Below are 17,230 nucleotides of genomic sequence, written 5' to 3' on the forward strand. Positions count from 1 at the left end.
AACAGAAAAATATTGATCAAAACTGTGAAAAGCTGCACAGCAAAACCCTAAAAGATTGGAGTAAAACACAAAAAGTTATGTCTTGAGCGGTCTCCTAAAGTGGATCAAAGAGGGTGCCGGCCTCATCTCCAACAGCAAGTTTTCCATAATTCAGGTCAATTCAAGACCTTGTTTTAGGCACATTTTCACGGCTGCACTAAATTTACAGGGACGTGCTTTTAAATAAGCAGGATATTTGCCATGTGTTCTGAGCTTGATCCTACCTGTTCAGATAGGTCAACCAGCTAGATCTCTTGTATGTAATGCCACTGTCTGATGTGAGATGGGTTGGGACATATAAAATGGCATATTTGATGTGGCCCACAGCCTGTGGAACTTCCTGCTGGAAATTTTCCAGTCCTCCCATTTCCTTCCATGTGATCTAATGACAGCAGACTCTGTTCTCTTTTTGGCAGATCTATAACCTGGTCAGTTCTTAAACCGGTTCACTTACTTTAACTGGTACTTTTCTCCATTTTGAAAGGGGCTGTTTTACCATTTTACCAAGAATTTCCTGGAGCATTTTGTAAGGGAAAACCGATATCCTACATCTGGATATTTCTTCAAAATGATATTGGGAGTGATGCTTGACTGAGCACTCAGTAATGCATAGTTTTCTGGTTCATTCTGCAGGATCTTTCAGGCTGCTATGTCACAAGCAAGAAATAAGATTTAGGAGAAAGTCCTTTGGTACTTTGCACCTGTCTCTATTTTTGCATGAGATATCTATGACTTGAAGACAAATCCTATATCAGTCTAGCCACTCTAAGCATCTGATGAAGTGACTTGCAGCTCATGAAATTTTATGCTTTTTAATAAAAGTTGTTACAGGTAGTCCTTGCTTAACAGTGGTAATGGGGACCAAAATTTCCATTGCTAAGCGATGAGGTTGTAAAGCACGATGTCACATGACCACATTGCTTAGCGACGGCAATCCCATCAGTCCCTGTTGCCGTTGTTAAGTGAGGATCGCTGGTTATTAAGCAAGGATCACAGGTCATTAAGAGAGGACCTCATGTGACCGAGACTTGTGACTTCCTGCCAGCTTCCGACAAGCAAAGTCAGTGGGGAAGCCGGCAGGAAGTTGCAAGTCCTGGGAGACCCGCAAGCAGACTGGTGGGTGGGTGAGTGCTATGGAGTGCGGGTGGGCGTGGGAAGGGGTGTGGGATCTCATACTCCCTGATGGACTTCTCAGGAGAAAAAGCAGCAGGAGGGACTTATGGGAATGACTTGCTTGTGGGAAGCCAGCAGGGAAGGTTGCAAATGGCGATCACATGACTGTAGGATATGGCAACTGTTGTAAGTGTGAGCCATTTGCCAAGTACTTGGATTGTGATCACATGACTGCGAGGGTGTTGTGATGGCTGGAACTTCGAGAACCAGTCGTAAATCCCCTTGTTCAGTGCTGTCACAACTTTGAATGGTCACTGAATGAGTGGTCATTAGATGAGGACTACCTGTAGTTGAAAAAGGAGCTGCCAGACTCCTTGTCTGATTTGAAGGAAGTGATATTGGATCAGTTGAGAGAATGGAATAGATATGTAATAGTTGCTTTGAAAGAGAAAGAAAGAAAAAGAGAGACAGAGGTGGATACTGTAAGTAGGCAATTTTGCAGAAGACACATACCTGCAGGGTGTTGAGTAGACCGGTTCTTTGGAAACTCTCCAGACAAGGAGAGGATGGGAGAGTGCCCACGTGTGCTCTGGATGGCTGCTCCTCACAAGGAGACCACAGGACAGCAGTCTCCTGTGGGTTTGAGTGTTGGGAGATGAGATCAGCTGTCAAGCTCACCACTGCGGTGGAGCTTTTTAAAGGACACTGAGTTTGCTAATCACTTTTGGAAATTGCTCATTTAATCATCTGAAAGCCTGACTAAGTTTCTCTTTATCCTATGTTATACTAAACAGAATTAAGGCTGGGTTGTTTTGAGTTTCTTTCTCACACTTTCTTCAATTTCTGGACAGTTGTAACCTCTTCTCCAAGTCCTTCCTTAAGGGCCTGTTCCTTCCTTCCCCCTTTAATGGCTCTTTCATAGTTTTCACAAGGTCAGCTCTAAATTCCTTGACACCCAATGAACTTCTGTGGTTGAAGGAAAACTAGAACCTGGGCCTCCCCACTCCATCCAATACCTTAATCACTACACCACATGGACTCTCTGGATTGCGTATAGTGTTTAGTAACCAAAATGGGGTCAGAAAACAAGTTATGGGGAGGATTAAAACTATAATAAATTAACATTCTAGATCAAGTCAACCGTAGAGTGACCCATATCAAACTGTTGAAATGCATCCTGGTTTGCTAGCAGGAGTGGTGCTACATTTCCTTGCCTTCTCCAAATTACCAAAAACGAACAGATGTTTCTAGTTTATTTTAATCTTTTCCTACCAGTTATTTTTCTATTCCCTTCCTTTCCCAACTGATCCTCAAAATTCTGTAACTGCTGAGCATGCACGATCCTTTGATGAAGAGGCGATGATGATGGTCATGATCCATCATAATCTTCACCATCTGTGGTTTTTATTTTTTATTTTTTAACTTTTGCCAACCTGAAATAGGAATAAAGTCTTCCTCCCTCTTTGGCAATTGTTTAAAGATTCTGCTCAGATAAATTATGATGAACTTGAGAAAAATGCAGATGCAAGCAGCAGCATTAAAAGGATCAACCCAGCCTCCAAATAGATAGGTGCCGCAATTAACAAAGGGAAAAAGTGGGGAAGGGCATTGCAATTGTGTTTTAAACCGACTAAGTCCAAAAACTTTAACCACAGTGCTTGAAAGTCTTCTTTCCTTGCCCCTTTAACAAAATGGCATGACAGGTGATTCAGTTACGGACAAATCAACCACCCATTGCTGCAAATGAAGAAGTTTTGGATATTCATTATTAAAACTGTATGCAGGAGGGGAGGGATGCTGATTGATGGGAACAGTTCCTTACACAGTTAGCTGTTGAATTGATGCCATTAGATATGGTGAGGACCACCCCTTACCAAAAGGGGATGGGACAAATTCAGGGGAAGATTGAGGCTATCACTGATGGCTAATCTTGATTGCTGATTGCCACCTGTGGAATTGCAGCTGTTGGAAAGTCTCACCTTTTGGGACATATTTTTGTGCTCCTTAAATGCATCTGGTTGGCCACTGTGCAACCAAGAAAGGCTAGGCTTGGTGGGTTGTTGGCTTGCTCCATTAGGACTCCTAAATTCCTTGTGTTCTTATCACACCATCCTTGATTGTCTTGTCATCCCATTCAACAACTGAGTTCGGCTTTGAAAGGGAATTCGTACAGAAGCACCTTGAGCTTCTGTATGTTTCTCATTCAGTGAAACTAAAATATGGGCTGCTGATTTGGGGAGTTCACACCCTTTGGGGAATGCCAAGACTGTATAAAAATGGAGCACACCATTGATTGGTTAATTGATTGATCGATTATGTGCCATCCGGTTGGTGTTGCCTCTTAGCAACCACATAGATGGGTTATCTCCAGGAAGCTCTGTTCCCAACCTGATCCTACAGACCTTCCAGTGGTGCACCTATCGCCACTGTAATTGAGTCCAGATGAACACATATGGAGGGGAAAATGCCTTTTGTCCCATTCTGTTCTCCTGCCCTGGTCTCTCTGAGCGTGAATAACTCCCTGTCACACCTGTTTGGCAACTTCTCCTTTGCGTGTGATTTATTTTTTCTTCATGATTTCAGCCTGTCGGACCACGAGAAACCTGGGTGCAACTCCTTGGCAATTCCTGGTGTAACCATCATTAGATCTGTTTGAGCATGCATCGTGTCCTTTCTGTCGAGAGAGAAAGATATGAGCAAACATTGCCGAGTCAATAGATAAGAGCAGATGGAGAAACCGGGGACAAGGCGTGTGTGCAACTGTGTGTGTGGTTGTGGGGGGAGAGGAACAGGAGGGAGAGGAGAATCTTTTTTGCAGTCCTGTCGCCATAGAGACCCAGCTCTATATAGCTCACTCTCAGCTACTCCAGTGCTAGAAATTACCTGAAAATGGAGTTTACCTGCAACCTTCATAGTAGGTATGATGAGCTCTATTGAAGCTCCAGCGGAAGGCCTCCTCTGCTATTATGGGTAATCGTAATGGGGTAGAGCCTTGATTCAGTGTGAAATCTCAAGAATTAGAAATCCCTACCCCCTCCAGCTCTTTTCAAAAAGTAGAGAAGTTTCCTTGGTGTAACATTTTCAAAGTTTGTGCTTCTCTCCCCTTCTCTCCTCTTCCCTCTTCCCTCAGGAGATATATAAATATCTAAGCTAAACTAAGCTAAGCTAGATGTCTTGTTTTATAGGAAACAGGAGGCACTGAACAGCACAGATGTGACGGCTCCAGAGAGACCTTTATCTCCACCATTCACGGCTCCAGCAAGTATGAAGGTAAGGATCTACTGAGTGGATAGATTTTGGTGTGTGGTGGCATGTCTCCTTTTGGCTGCTTTGTCTTCTGAATTGTGGTTGTGTGTGTGTGTGTGTGGGGGGGGTGGATTTCTGTTGGAGCTGTTTTCAAAGGAAGGGGAAATGACCCCATCTTTTTGTGGTCACAACCCCCCCCCACCATGAACTCAAAGATATCTTGCCTCGTATGGCTCACAACACCCAACATCCTGTGGAAGATGATGGCCATGGAATATGAAAAAAGCAGGTGTAGAAGAGAGACAAATGGTTCAGTAAAAATGGTCCTCAAGGTAAGACCAAAGCCAACCTTGACCAAAAAAAAAAAAAAATGACTTCGCAAGTTGAAAGAGAGGGCCACCCGAATTTCAGGAGGCAAGGTTTTCCAACAGTATGGAATATCCACCAAGAAGACCTCATTTCTCATCCTAGGAAGCAGTGTCTCCATGATGCTGAATTTTCAGTTGATCCTAATGAACAGGCAGGCTGATATGGGAGCAGATGGCTTTGCTTTGGATCTAGACCAATTTAGGCTTTTAACATAAGGGGCAGCTGAGGAACAGTGGAGAACATGAAGCTTTTGCTGCCTGAGATAGCTGCCCTACTTTGTCTAATGGTAGGGCCAGCCTGGCTGATACAGAACACATTGAAATAATCCATATCCTTTTTATAGTTATTATTTAAAAAATAATTAGGGACAGGAAATGTCTCTCCAATATGATTGTGGGTCCAACTTCCATCAACACTGGCTAGCATGCTCAGTAATCAGGGATGAAAGTATGTGTAGATCTCTGGAGAGCAGTCTGTTCATGGTTTAATCATCCTGCTCTGCAAAAACCCAGATGGGGCACTTTAAGCTGTGCATCTTGGAATTAATAGAATCCTACCATATAAACAAACGAACAAACAAATCTATTAAATTCCCTTCTTAACAGTGACCAAACATGTATTTGGGATAAGTTGTCACGTAGGGCAAGATAAGAATAGCTTTTGTTTGTCTCCTACATCTGGAGTTGAGATGTATACTGCCTCTAGATATGGAGGTTCCATACTTTGCTTTCATAATAGCATGTATAGCTTGTTTCCAGAAAATAATCTCTTTTAAAAACCATAGGTGTTAGCAAACTTAATGTATTGTGGCAATGAATTCCATAAGTGAGCCTGTTCTAAAATTTGGATCTTGAAAATAGAATTAATTATAAAAATATAAATGTATGCAGTTATTGTCTGTAATACAAAGAATCCTGGCCATAAAAACCAATTTTCTCAATTTGGCTTCCTTCTTGAAATTCCAGGAATCATCAAGATATTTGATGAATTGAAGTAGATTATACAGTGAATTTCAAATAAAACTTCTCTTTCTCTGCATCAAGGGAGAATTGGGCGGGGGAAGCACTAGGATAAATATACAGTTCTCTTTTTGAAGAAGACGATATGCCTCATGGTTATTCTTCATTTTTCTTTCTTTGTATATTTGGTCTGGGTAAGAAATCATTTAATATGAACTTTTAAACTTTGTAGATATAGATATATAGTAGATATAGATAGATATATGGTAGAAATGCTATTTCTTTACAGTAAGATCAGCCTCATCCATATGCTCATGAGATGGGAATTAAATGTAAAAAAAATCTGTTAAATGGTAGAATATACCACAATAGTAATCACAGAGTCACGAAGTTTGTTTAGGCTATTGAGGGCATTTTTTAAGCTGCATGTATGGAATCAGAATAGCAACTACAGAGAGAGAGAGACGGAGAGGGAGAGAACATCTAAAAAGTTTTTTTTATTATTATTATGTGCCATCAAGTTGGTGTTGACTTTTGGCAACCAAACAGACCTTCACTAGGAGGATCTGTCCCCAGGATGGTCCTTCTGATCTTCCTATGGTGCACCCATCACCACTATAATCAAGTCCATCCACTTTACTGCTGCTCATCTTCCCCTTCTATTTCCATCCACCTTTCCCAGTATTAAGGACTTCTCATGAGAGCTAGGTCTTCCCATATTTTGCCCAGAATAGGATCATTTGAGCTGGGTCACTTGTGCCTCGGGCATCATCAGGTTGCCAGCTTGCTTCCGGGTTCAGTTCAAGGTGCTGGTAATGACCTATCAAGCCCTATATAGGTAGTGGACTTAGTAGAAATTATTCTAACAACAGGGAGTGGCTAGAGTGCATTTGAACATGAAGCAACTGGGCTCATATACTTTGGATGTAGTAATTTAATTTTTTTGTTTTGTTTTGAATGATATTTTATGCTGATTATATTGTTGAATATGGGAGAGCTTTGAAAAAGCAACTCCGTCCACCTACAATATGAAAAGAGGGGAAGCCAAATCACTACCTCAGAATTCCACTTTCCCTCACTGTTCCAATGCAAGGTGATCAGGCCTCTAGTAGAACTGGCAGGCTGATTTTGGGGGGAATTGTAGGCAGCGAGGTCTGAAACGTTTCCAGCTCCCCCCGAAGAATTGGAAACAATCACAAGATGGTCCTGTCTGCCCAAGACTACACAGAACATTCGTGTTGGTTCTGGGGAAGAAGAGATACTGCTGTTCCCTAGCAACTGGAAATACCCCACGCTGTCACCCAGTGATGATTGAAAATAGGGTTACCATCTGTCTGTTTTTTTTTCTTGGCTCCATATGGGAGCTGAAGGTCTGTGCATGGTGTCTGGATCCAGATGTTTAGACTAGCTTCCTACTTATTTATTTATTTGCTTGGCTGAGCACGGGCCTGTTTTTCTGTGCCCAACGCCATTTGCAAAGCTAAAATGAAACCCAGAGAAACCTTCCAAGGGATAATCCATAATCCATGTATTTGTACTGGCCTGGCGCATTTCCAGCAAATAGATAGTGGTTAGCCTCCTTTGTACGCCAGACAGTCGAGAGACAATAACCATAAATATGTAACATGACATTAACTCAATTACCCCTCACTGAAAGGCTATATCAACTTTGGAACGAGCATAAAAGAAACCAGCCAGTTGGTTAACAATATCCAGTGCCTGTAATGGTCAGTGAATACATTGTGTTTAGAAGTTCATCTTAAGAGATTTCTTATCCAGTCCAAATGTTCAAGGAAAGAAAAAATGAAGAATAATCATGAGGCATATCAACAGTCTTCTTTGAGAAGAGAACTGTATATTTATCCTAGTGCTAATGTTTTTTTCCTCCTACCATTCTCCTTTGGTGCAGAGAAAGAGAAGGTTTATTTGACACCTTTTTTGGAATTGCAGAGGCATTTTCATGAATGGAGGGTGATGGCAGATTCTCTCTCTCCTCTGTGGTCTCTCTGGCTTCCTACAATTCACCTCGATCCCAAGGAATGCCCTAAGCATGGATCACTTCCCATTCAGCTTTTTCAGATTGGGAAGTGTGGTGCATCTGAGAGGCTGCAGATGAATGGAAAGATGCTCCACGCCTCCAAGGATGGCATCTTCTACCCCTCTCCTGCAGCAAAGTCAGTTTAGGATCCCTTGACAAAGAAATTGGAAAGAAATTCTCAAGCACTTGGAGAATCAAGGGGAAAAAAAAATAGATGCCTCTTTTACAGAAGGTGAAAACGTTTGAGAAGCTGCAATGCAGATTCTGGCCCAGCCTTAATTTCACTTTTCCCTCCTTATGAATTGGTTCTCCAAAGTTGCCATGAACTCTGTTTTGGAAAAGAGGAAGAGGTCTAGATAAAAAAAAAAAAAAATTAAAACTTGCATGGCATAAGGATTGTACTCTTTGGAGGCTAAGGAGTGCAGAAGGAATAGATTGATTACTGTAATGCCCTCTACATGGGACTGTCCTTGAAGAGCATCTGGAAGCAAAATGAAATGGTGTGGGCAGTTACAAGCACTCCTTGTTCAGCACATGTTACACCTCTGCTCCGCAAGCTGCATTGGTTGGCAGTTTGCTTCTGGGTTCAATTCAAGGTGCTGGTAATGACCTATCGAGCCCTATACAGGTAGTCCTTGCTTAACAGCCATTCATTTAGTGACAGTTCAGACCTATGATGTGCTGAAAAAACTGACTTATGACCAGTTCTCACACAACCGTTGTAGATATCTGCAGTCACATGATCACATTTGGGGGCTTGGCAACAGGTTCACATTTATGACGGTCGCAGCATCCCGTGGTCATGTGATCGCCATTTTCAACCTTCCTGGCTGGCTTCTGGCAAGCAAAATCAATGGGGAACCGTGTGACTCACTTAACAACCATGTGGTTTGCTTAAAACCCATGGTGATTTGCTTAACACCCATGGTGATTTGCTTAATGACCGCTGCAAAAAAGGTTGTAAAAATTGGGTCAGATTTGCTTAATGACCGCTTTGCTTAGCAACTGAAATTCTGGTCCTGATTGTGGTCGTTAAGTGAGGACTACCTGTATGGCAGAGGGCCAGGTTATGGCATGGGACCACCTCTCCTTGGTTACATCTACCTGTCCCATCAGGACTGGCAGAAGAGGCATATTACAGGTGCTATCTACAAAAGAGTGTCATCTGATGGGGCCCAGGAGGAAAGCCTTTTCTGCCATGGTGCCCGCACTTTGGAACATCATCCCCCCAAGGTTAGATTAGCTCCACTGGCCTTTGGAAGTTCTTTAAGACTTGGTTTTGTCATTGTGCCTGGGAGCCCAGTGGTGGTATCAAGCCCGCTGATTGGTTGCATTGCTAGCAGTTTATTGTACTCTCCCACAAATTAGTTTATGGTTTTAATTAACTTTTCATTGGTTTTAATGTCTTTTATTTTGCTTTCTTTTTATTTTGTCATTGTAAGCTGCCCAGAGTCACTTAGGTGAGATAGATGGTGATATAAATTGAATGAATGAATGAATGAATGCAGTGATATGAGGCACTGTCGGAAGAGAAAGTGCAAGTATTGTGTTAGCATCCCTTATTTTTGGAAGGGGATGGACTTATTGCACCTATTTTCACCAAAATCATGCTGTTAAAGTTGGTTGTTTGCTGCTAATTTTGGAAATTAATTTTGGCAAGGGGAACATAAAAACAGCTGGGGGCTGGGTACAATCTACTACCTATGCATTTTGAAAATCTGGTATAGAAAATATGTTCGTTCTGTTTGTTATTTCCATTTCTATCCTGTTCCATTTCTGGAGTTTATTATTTGTTCTGTTTATTATTTCCATTTCTATCCTGTTCCATTTCTGGAGTTCCCTGAGTCAAGGGAATTGTTACTTATAAGCAAAATCTTTTCTTATATGCAAACATTGGTGGAGGATGGTCCTGTCTGAAAAAAAATTGCATGGCTCATTATGAGAGATGCTGGAAAATATAGCTTAGTCACATGCGGAGGATCATGTAGGTTCCTCACTTTACAGAATACTGTAGTAATGTCAGTTTTCAACAGAAATTGAGTGGGTTCTTCCTGATGCAATATATTGGACAATATTCAGTGAAAAGATCTCCAGGTCAGTAGCGTAAAGATGGAAAGCTGGTGGAAATTTAATTTGCACATGCTGTTTGGCTGGCTTTCAGTTAGGGATACTTGAAGATTTCCTTGAATCTACCATCTACAGGCTGGGAAACTAATCTGCTGTGTAGAACACCATTATCTTTTCAATTGCCCAGTCCCTCTGATTTTGCACTGCCATTCTCAGCTCAAAAAATGCACAAAAATGCATGCAGACAGAACAGATCCGGGCCTAAGCAAGACCTTTTGATAGCCAAGGTGAAAGACAAGATGATGCTTCTCCTCCACTGATCAATTGATTATGTGCCATCAAGTCATTTTTGACTCCCAGTGACCACATAGATAAAATTTCTCCATTACAATCTATCTAACCTGTTCATTCAAGTCTCCCAATGGTCATTGCCACTGTAACACCACCTTGCTCCTGGTTGTCCTGTTCCTTCCAACTTTCCCAGCATCAGAGACTTTTCAGAGAGCTGGGTCTTTGCATAATGTATTCAAAATAGGATAATTTGAGCCTGGTGATTTGTGCCTTGAGGGAGAACTCTGGCTTGATTTGTTCAATGATCCATTGGTTTGTTTTCTTGACTCTCTACAATGTTCTCAGGAGTCTTCTCCAATACCAAAGTTCAAAAGGGTCAATACTGTTCCTATCTTGCTTCTTCAAAGCCCAACTTTCACTTCCGTAGGGTGTCATGGGGAATACCATGGCTTGCCTGATTCTGATCTTTGTACGTATGGCCACATCAAGTCATCTGAATATCTTTCCCAAGGTCTTCATGGCTGCTCTACCAAGTGCTTGTCTGCAGCATGTTTCTTGACTGCTTGTTCCTTTATTGTTGAAGGTTGATCCTAAAAGGCAGAAGCCCTCTACCACTTCGATATCGTCACTGTCAATTCTAAGGCTGGTTGTTCTATCTGTTGTCATTAGTTTGGTCTTCTTTTTATTTAATTTTAGTCCCATTTTTTCCACTGTGCTCCTTGACTTTCTCTACTAGAGGTTGCAGATCCTTTGCATTTTCAGCTATCAGGGTAGTGTCATCAACACAGTGCAGATTATTGATGTTTCTTCCTCCAATTTTAAAACCATGCACATCTTCTTCCAATCCAGTTTCCCTTAATATATATTCTGTGCATAAGCTGAATAAATAAGGGGAAAGGATGCAGCCTTGTCACACTCCTTTGCCAACCTGGAGTCAGTCTTTTTCACCAGGTTCTGTATGAACTGTGGCTTCCAAACCTGTGTATAAATATCTCATGAGGGCAATGGAATGTTCTGGGATTCCCATTTTTCTGAGCACTTTCCACAGCTTGACATGATCGACAAAGGCTTTTCTGTAACTGATGAAGCACACGATGACTTCTTCTTTCCTCCATAGGGGGACAAAAATAGATCATCATCTGTATATTGCTTCAATACCAGCATAAGACAGTATCCTCACAACATCTAAGAATAGGATTACAGATGTCTGGCAAAAGGAGGACATGTCCTCCTTTTCATCCTCATGTCTTCCATCCTGCAGACATAGCCTTAAAATCAAATATTGTCCACCTTTCTGAGTGTCTTGTTTTTTGGGGGGGGACGACTGTTTTCACAACAGTGGTCACTGAAACTTCTGTTTATTGTGATCTTGTAAATTGTCTGCTTCTTTCTTTCCCTCGTCCTTCAACAGACTTAATAGCCTAAAAGGTAAAGGTAAAGGTTTCCCTTGACGTAAAGTCCAGTCGTGTCCGACTCCAGGGGGCGGTGCTCATCTCCGTTTCTAAGCCTTGGAGCCGGCGTTGTCATAGACACTTCCGGGTCATGTGGCCAGCATGACTCATGGAACGCCGTTACCTTCCCGCCGAAGCGGTACCTATTGATCTACTCACATTTGCATGTTTTCGAACTGCTAGGTGAGCAGGAGCTGGGACGAGCAACGGGAGCTCACCCTGCCGCGCGGTTTCGAACCGCCGACCTTCCGATCGGCAGCTCAGTGGTTTAACCCGCAGCGCCACCTATTTACGTTATTTAATTTATTTCCTGATTCCAGCAATCGGCCTCAATTCAGCCCCTTCATACCTATGATCACCAGGGTCTGTGGATCACATGACTCGTCATGTGTTTCTGTGGTGAAATTTGAAAAGCGTGTCATCAATTCTGTATAATCGCTAGCATATGTTCTTGAAAATAAGGATTTGTTGGAAAAATATTGTGATTTCATATACCTGTAGGCCTAAGTGCTTTTTTTTTTTTTGCAGTTTTTTGCTGCAAGTTTTGTTGCAGATGCCATGAAAGTCAAACAGTTAGTGCGCCCTCCTTTTCTCTCCATTGTCCTCCTTTCCAATTGTCCATGTCCTCCTTTACCTGTTCAGATATCTGGTAAACCCTACCTAAGAGTGACATTGGTCCTCTTTTATTGTTCCAAGTCCCAGTGACTGCTAGACTTACCTGCTATCTGTATCTAGATGTATCTGCTATCTGGTGATCTTTACTCTTTCTAAAGCAGGAATTGGTAGCTTCTTCTTGAGTGTCATACTTTTTTTTTTTTTTTTAGCTTTGTGAGCACTGAGAGTTGCAGAGGGCCCTTTGGGGTCACACTCCACCTTCTGGCAAATCTGGCTCTTTCCTTAAATTGAGTGGTGCCCAAGGACACCAAAAGGTGTCTTGATGCAGCTGTTTCCTTCTGTGTAGTTGGTTGGGCGGGCAGCTTTGGCAAGATGATTTGCTCTGTGCCAGAGATACAGGTCTTCTCATGAAGGTGAAAGGATGCTGAGGTTTGCTCCAGTGTGGGATTTGGCGTGGCTTAAAGCTTGGCAGCGCCAAGTAATTCTAGTTCTAATAGAATAGAATTAGGATTCCCTCCTGCTTTTGAAGGGATGCTTTTGGGAAGTTTGGGGATCTATCATGCCAAATTAAGCCATGGAGAGGCTTAAAATTCCCATTAAACATTTTACCTCGATACATCAAAAGAAGATTGATGAAAAAAGCAGCTGAATGGTAGTCCAATGATATGGGGAGGGGGGCAGCTCTGGGGCGGGGCTGCATGTATCTCATACCACCTGGCTCCCCCTTCATTGCCTAAAGGCAGGGCCAGCTCCCACAAAGATGAGTTGAGAAGTTGACATGGATCAGACAGCGGCTGATCGATTTCTCCTTATTAGTTCTGGGAAAAAAACTTCCGACATGCTCCGTCCTCGTTCAGAGTCCTTTTTTCACTCTGTTCCAGCGCGTTTATGCCAAGAAAACAACTCCTGCTTATAAATACAGTGAAGTCCAAGGCATCAATTGCTACTTATCCCATAGGGATAATACTGAAAGACAAAGACAGATTAATGCAATTTTTTTAGTGAAGTCTCCAGATTGGGGAGTTCAGTGGTGTGTTTTCTTCAGTTGCAATGATCTCACTTTCCCAGGCAGACTCATATACTGCCTTAAAAAATGGTGTGTGTATGTTGTGGCAAGGGAAGGGAGGAGAAAAAGCTGAAAAACTCTGGAAGCTGCAGAACAATTTTTCTTTTATCTATTTTTCTGCGCTTAATGACTTATTTTCAATCTACTTTTCCTCCCCTGTGCTTGGAGATGATATTGGAGCAAAATAGTGCAATTGCTAATATGCTTTCTGTTGTGACACAAAGGGAGTAGTGCTGGCGTCCATATGGGAAAGATGTAGACAACAACAACAGCAACGATGGCAATAATAATAATTCTTTTTCCTCTGGAAGTCCATAGGGAGATATTTTGTGCATCTTCTTCTAATTTTAATCCCACAACAATAACTTTAAGGGTTTGGCTGGACCAAGAGCAATTGCCCCAAAACACCATGTACATTTCCATATTTGTTTGCTCTAAGACAGTGTTTCTCAGTCTTCGTGACTTTGAGATGTGTGGACTTCAACTCCCAGAATTCCCCAGCCAATATTGGTGGGGGTGTGGTTTTCTCCTTGGTAGTTCCTTGATTAGTGTATTGTTTTCTGCTTGATTGTTTGTCTGGTGTTAATCTCTGCTTATCTGGGTGTTCGCTGCTGGAAAGGATGTGTTTCCTCAAGGATTGTTTCCTCAAGGATGCTGGCTGGGGAATTCTGGGAGCTGAAGTCCACGCATCTCAAAGTCACCGAGGTTGAGAAACGCTGCTCTAAGAGCTTATTGCGGAGTATCTAAAACTCCTTCTTCCAAATTTTTCCATACAACAATAATCTTGCGAAGTAGGTTGAGCTGAGAGTGAGTAACTCTCAGTGAGTAACTCAGTGAGCTTCTATGGCTGATAGTAAGCTAGAACCTAGAGTCTTTTTGCTCCCGTTTCAGTATCTTTAACCAACACTAGCCTGGCTCCATGGCTGAGTCCAATTTTGAATCCGGATCTCCATAATCTAGTATTCTGCTTAGGATCACCCTGTGCATGTTTTAGGAGCAGCTGAATCAACTTCACAGTACCTTTGGGACAGTTCCATGCAAAAGGACTTTTTTTTAAAGAGAAACATACACCGGATGCATACAGGATGTATATGACAGGCAGGGAAAGGCAAATGTTTGGGATTAGGACATGTTGCATGAGTTCAGAGACACATGCTGGCAAGTACGTGAATCCACAAAGCCTCCTTTAATATTTTTTCAAACTTTATTTTAATTAAACAGTGGCGTCTGGCAGGGTGCCTGGTGGGCACCAAGGGCGTAAATTAGTACCTGTGGCCACCATGTTGCCTGTGTGGTGTATGGACCCTCTAATAGGCTTAGTGTGTAATGAGTTATTTATTTATTTAATTTTATTTATATCCCTCCTTTATTGTTTTTATAAATAACTCAAGGCGGCAAACACACCTAATTAGGTATATTATATATACCTAATTATATACCTCTCCTGCCAACCTAGCAGTTCGAAAACATGCCAATGTGAGTCGATTAATAGGTGCCGCTTCGGCAGGCAGGTCACGGTGTTCCGTTTAGTCATGCCGGCCACATGACCACGGAGGAAGTGTCTTCGGACAAATGCCGGCTCTTCGGCTTTGAAATGGAGATGAGCACTGCCCCCTAGAGTCGGACACGACTGGACTTAATGTCAAGGGAAACCTTTACTAATTATATACCTAGTTATATTATTATATACTGTATATATTATTATTATATACCTAGAACATACCTAATTATACTTAGTTAGCATATTTCCTGTATGTACGTATGTTATATATATAAGTATGTATCCACATCTGCGGAGAAGGGCTCTTTCTCCTTCCCTTCCCTTCTTGCTTCTGTCTCATGTTAATAAATATTATCCTACAACACTTGGATTGTCTGTGCCTTGCTGCTGGTAGACACGGCAGCCTATACAGCAAAGCCTCGGTTTCGGGGGCTTCAGATATAATAGACAAAATCTATTTGCCATTTTACACATATTTAAAACCCCATTTGCCCTTCACTAGACCCTTGAGTGTAATTAGCTATATTGACCACCAGGAGGCAGAACGTGACTGGTTGCATCCTTACTGGAAATCATCAAATATACATAGCCAGAGCTGATTCTGTGGGGCTCAAATCCTCTATGGGGAATTGAATTCTTGGAGCTTTGCACTTTAGACGACTAACTACAGTGAATTAGCCTGAGGGGCCATTCAGGGTCTGGCCCTCGATGGGACTGCAGGAAGGGACTTTTAATGTCGGTCAGAATGGCGTGTGTGTGTGTGTGTGTGTGTGTGTGTGTGTGTTTGTATGTGTGTGCGCCTTTTCTCTAAGACGAAAAGAAGCTTTTGTTGGAAAGTTATATGTATCATTTGGATAGCTTTGGGTGTAAGGAGTACCACTTTGCCATAATTGTTTGCTAGATGAAAGGTTTGCAATACCTGTGTCAGGAAATGTTGCACACAGGAGCAAATGATTATTTTCTAACAATATCATTAGCAACAAGTAAGATAGAACAGAATAACAAGTACATCTGTGGAACACTGCCAAGGGCCTGATTTAGGGAGAGCCTTACCTCCTGTAATCGTGCAGAGAGAACCTTTAACACGGTGTTTCTCAAACCTGGCAGCTTTAAGAGATGTAGACTTCAACTCCCAGAATTCCCCAGCCAGCATGGCTGGCTGGGGAATTCTGGGAGTTGAAGTCTACATCTCTTAAAGCTGCCAGGTTTGAGAAACACCGTTTTAACAGGACCAGTGGGTTTTAGAGAAAGTGTGCTTCCCCCAATAGTCTTTTTCCCTGAAGAAAGAGAGAGAGAAAGAGAGAGAGAGAGAGAGAAAGGAAACACACATCCACACACACCAGCCCCCAAACCTAGAAACTTTCCTCCCTGCATCGCTGAATTTGCCCATTGTCGTACAAGTGGAGGCAAGCAGAAAAATCTCACTTACAGCCCTTGTTTAATGTCCCCTTTTGCTGGGGCAAACAAATTGCATGAAAACTCAGTCGGGTTGTAAGGTCCCATTTCGCCTGCAAGAGAAAACTGTGTGTGATTAATTCCAAGAGGAGGTGATGAACCCCCAGCCTTTCTGCTCTGCCACAGAATAAATATTTGGCCATATTGTCAGTCAAGAAAGGGACAATTATTCCTAGCAGGGTGCAGCCTGTCACCTCTGTCAGCCATTTCTTCCTGTCTTGGGGATTCTTATCGCATTATACAAATCTCGGGCACGGTGCCTGGCTTGGAGGTTTCTCTGAAGGCAGGTCTGCCAACTCTGGGTGGGAGAAAGAGGGCAGAGGGGAAACAAGGTGCCCCAGAAGCAGGCCCAAAACTAGGGTCTGTGTCACCTGGGGCAAACATGGATTCCGCACCCATTTTGGTGCCCCCCTGTGCTCATTTTGGCACCCCCCCAGCGCGGTGCCCAGGACACATGCCCCGCTTGCCCCACCCCCCAGTTGCGGCCCTGCCCAGAAGGTGGCTCCATTCATGCCTCTTGCAGCTTGTTAACAGAAGCCAAGTGTCATGAGTAAGGATGGCGAGCAGGGGGCTCCCATCCAGACTGTCAAGCGCATGCGTAGCACTGAGGAATTGGTCAGCCATTCAAAGAGACACAGATCAGGACCGCCTTAACCCTTGGGGGTTATATGTCTGGGTTTTCCCGCGCTTCTTCAGTTTGTTAGGATTCCTGTTAAGTACTAGCAATAAATATTAGAGACCAGTTCCTTGTCTCAGTGTGTTTCCTGGCTGTTAGGACACCAAGTTTGGCTTCAACACATCCAAACCTTTTGCTGGGCAGCAATGGGGAAAAAGGGTGGGAACTTAACCCATTCGGCAAGTTCAACAGAGGTCCCAGGCCTGGTCTCCTCTTTTTACATTTGAAGGAGGAATTTCTGTAAGATCTCCACGGTTGACCTTTTCCCTCTCGCTTAGGAGCCTCTGCTGGTGACTTTGCCCTGGATTTTAAACAATAAGTCCAGGCTGCTTTTCTTGTGAGTT

General features: G+C 42.8%; 1 protein-coding gene across 4 annotated transcripts in view; it reads left to right on the forward strand.

Annotated features, from left to right (window-relative positions):
- The window catches only part of RAP1GAP2 (RAP1 GTPase activating protein 2), a 240,374-nt gene that overhangs the window by 135,502 nt on the left and 87,642 nt on the right, over window positions 1–17,230 (forward strand). For all 4 annotated transcript variants that reach the window (XR_010067545.1, XR_010067543.1, XR_010067544.1 and 1 more), the window contains one exon: window positions 4,338–4,422. Coding sequence is in view for 1 of the 4 variants with exons in the window: in XM_063297332.1 (XP_063153402.1) it covers window positions 4,338–4,422 (85 nt within the window). In the remaining 3 variants the exon portion in view is untranslated. The remainder of the gene's footprint in view (window positions 1–4,337; window positions 4,423–17,230) is intronic.

Source organism: Candoia aspera, chromosome 1 (genome assembly GCF_035149785.1).
Source record: "Candoia aspera isolate rCanAsp1 chromosome 1, rCanAsp1.hap2, whole genome shotgun sequence".
In the NCBI taxonomy this organism is placed as follows: domain Eukaryota; kingdom Metazoa; phylum Chordata; class Lepidosauria; order Squamata; family Boidae; genus Candoia; species Candoia aspera.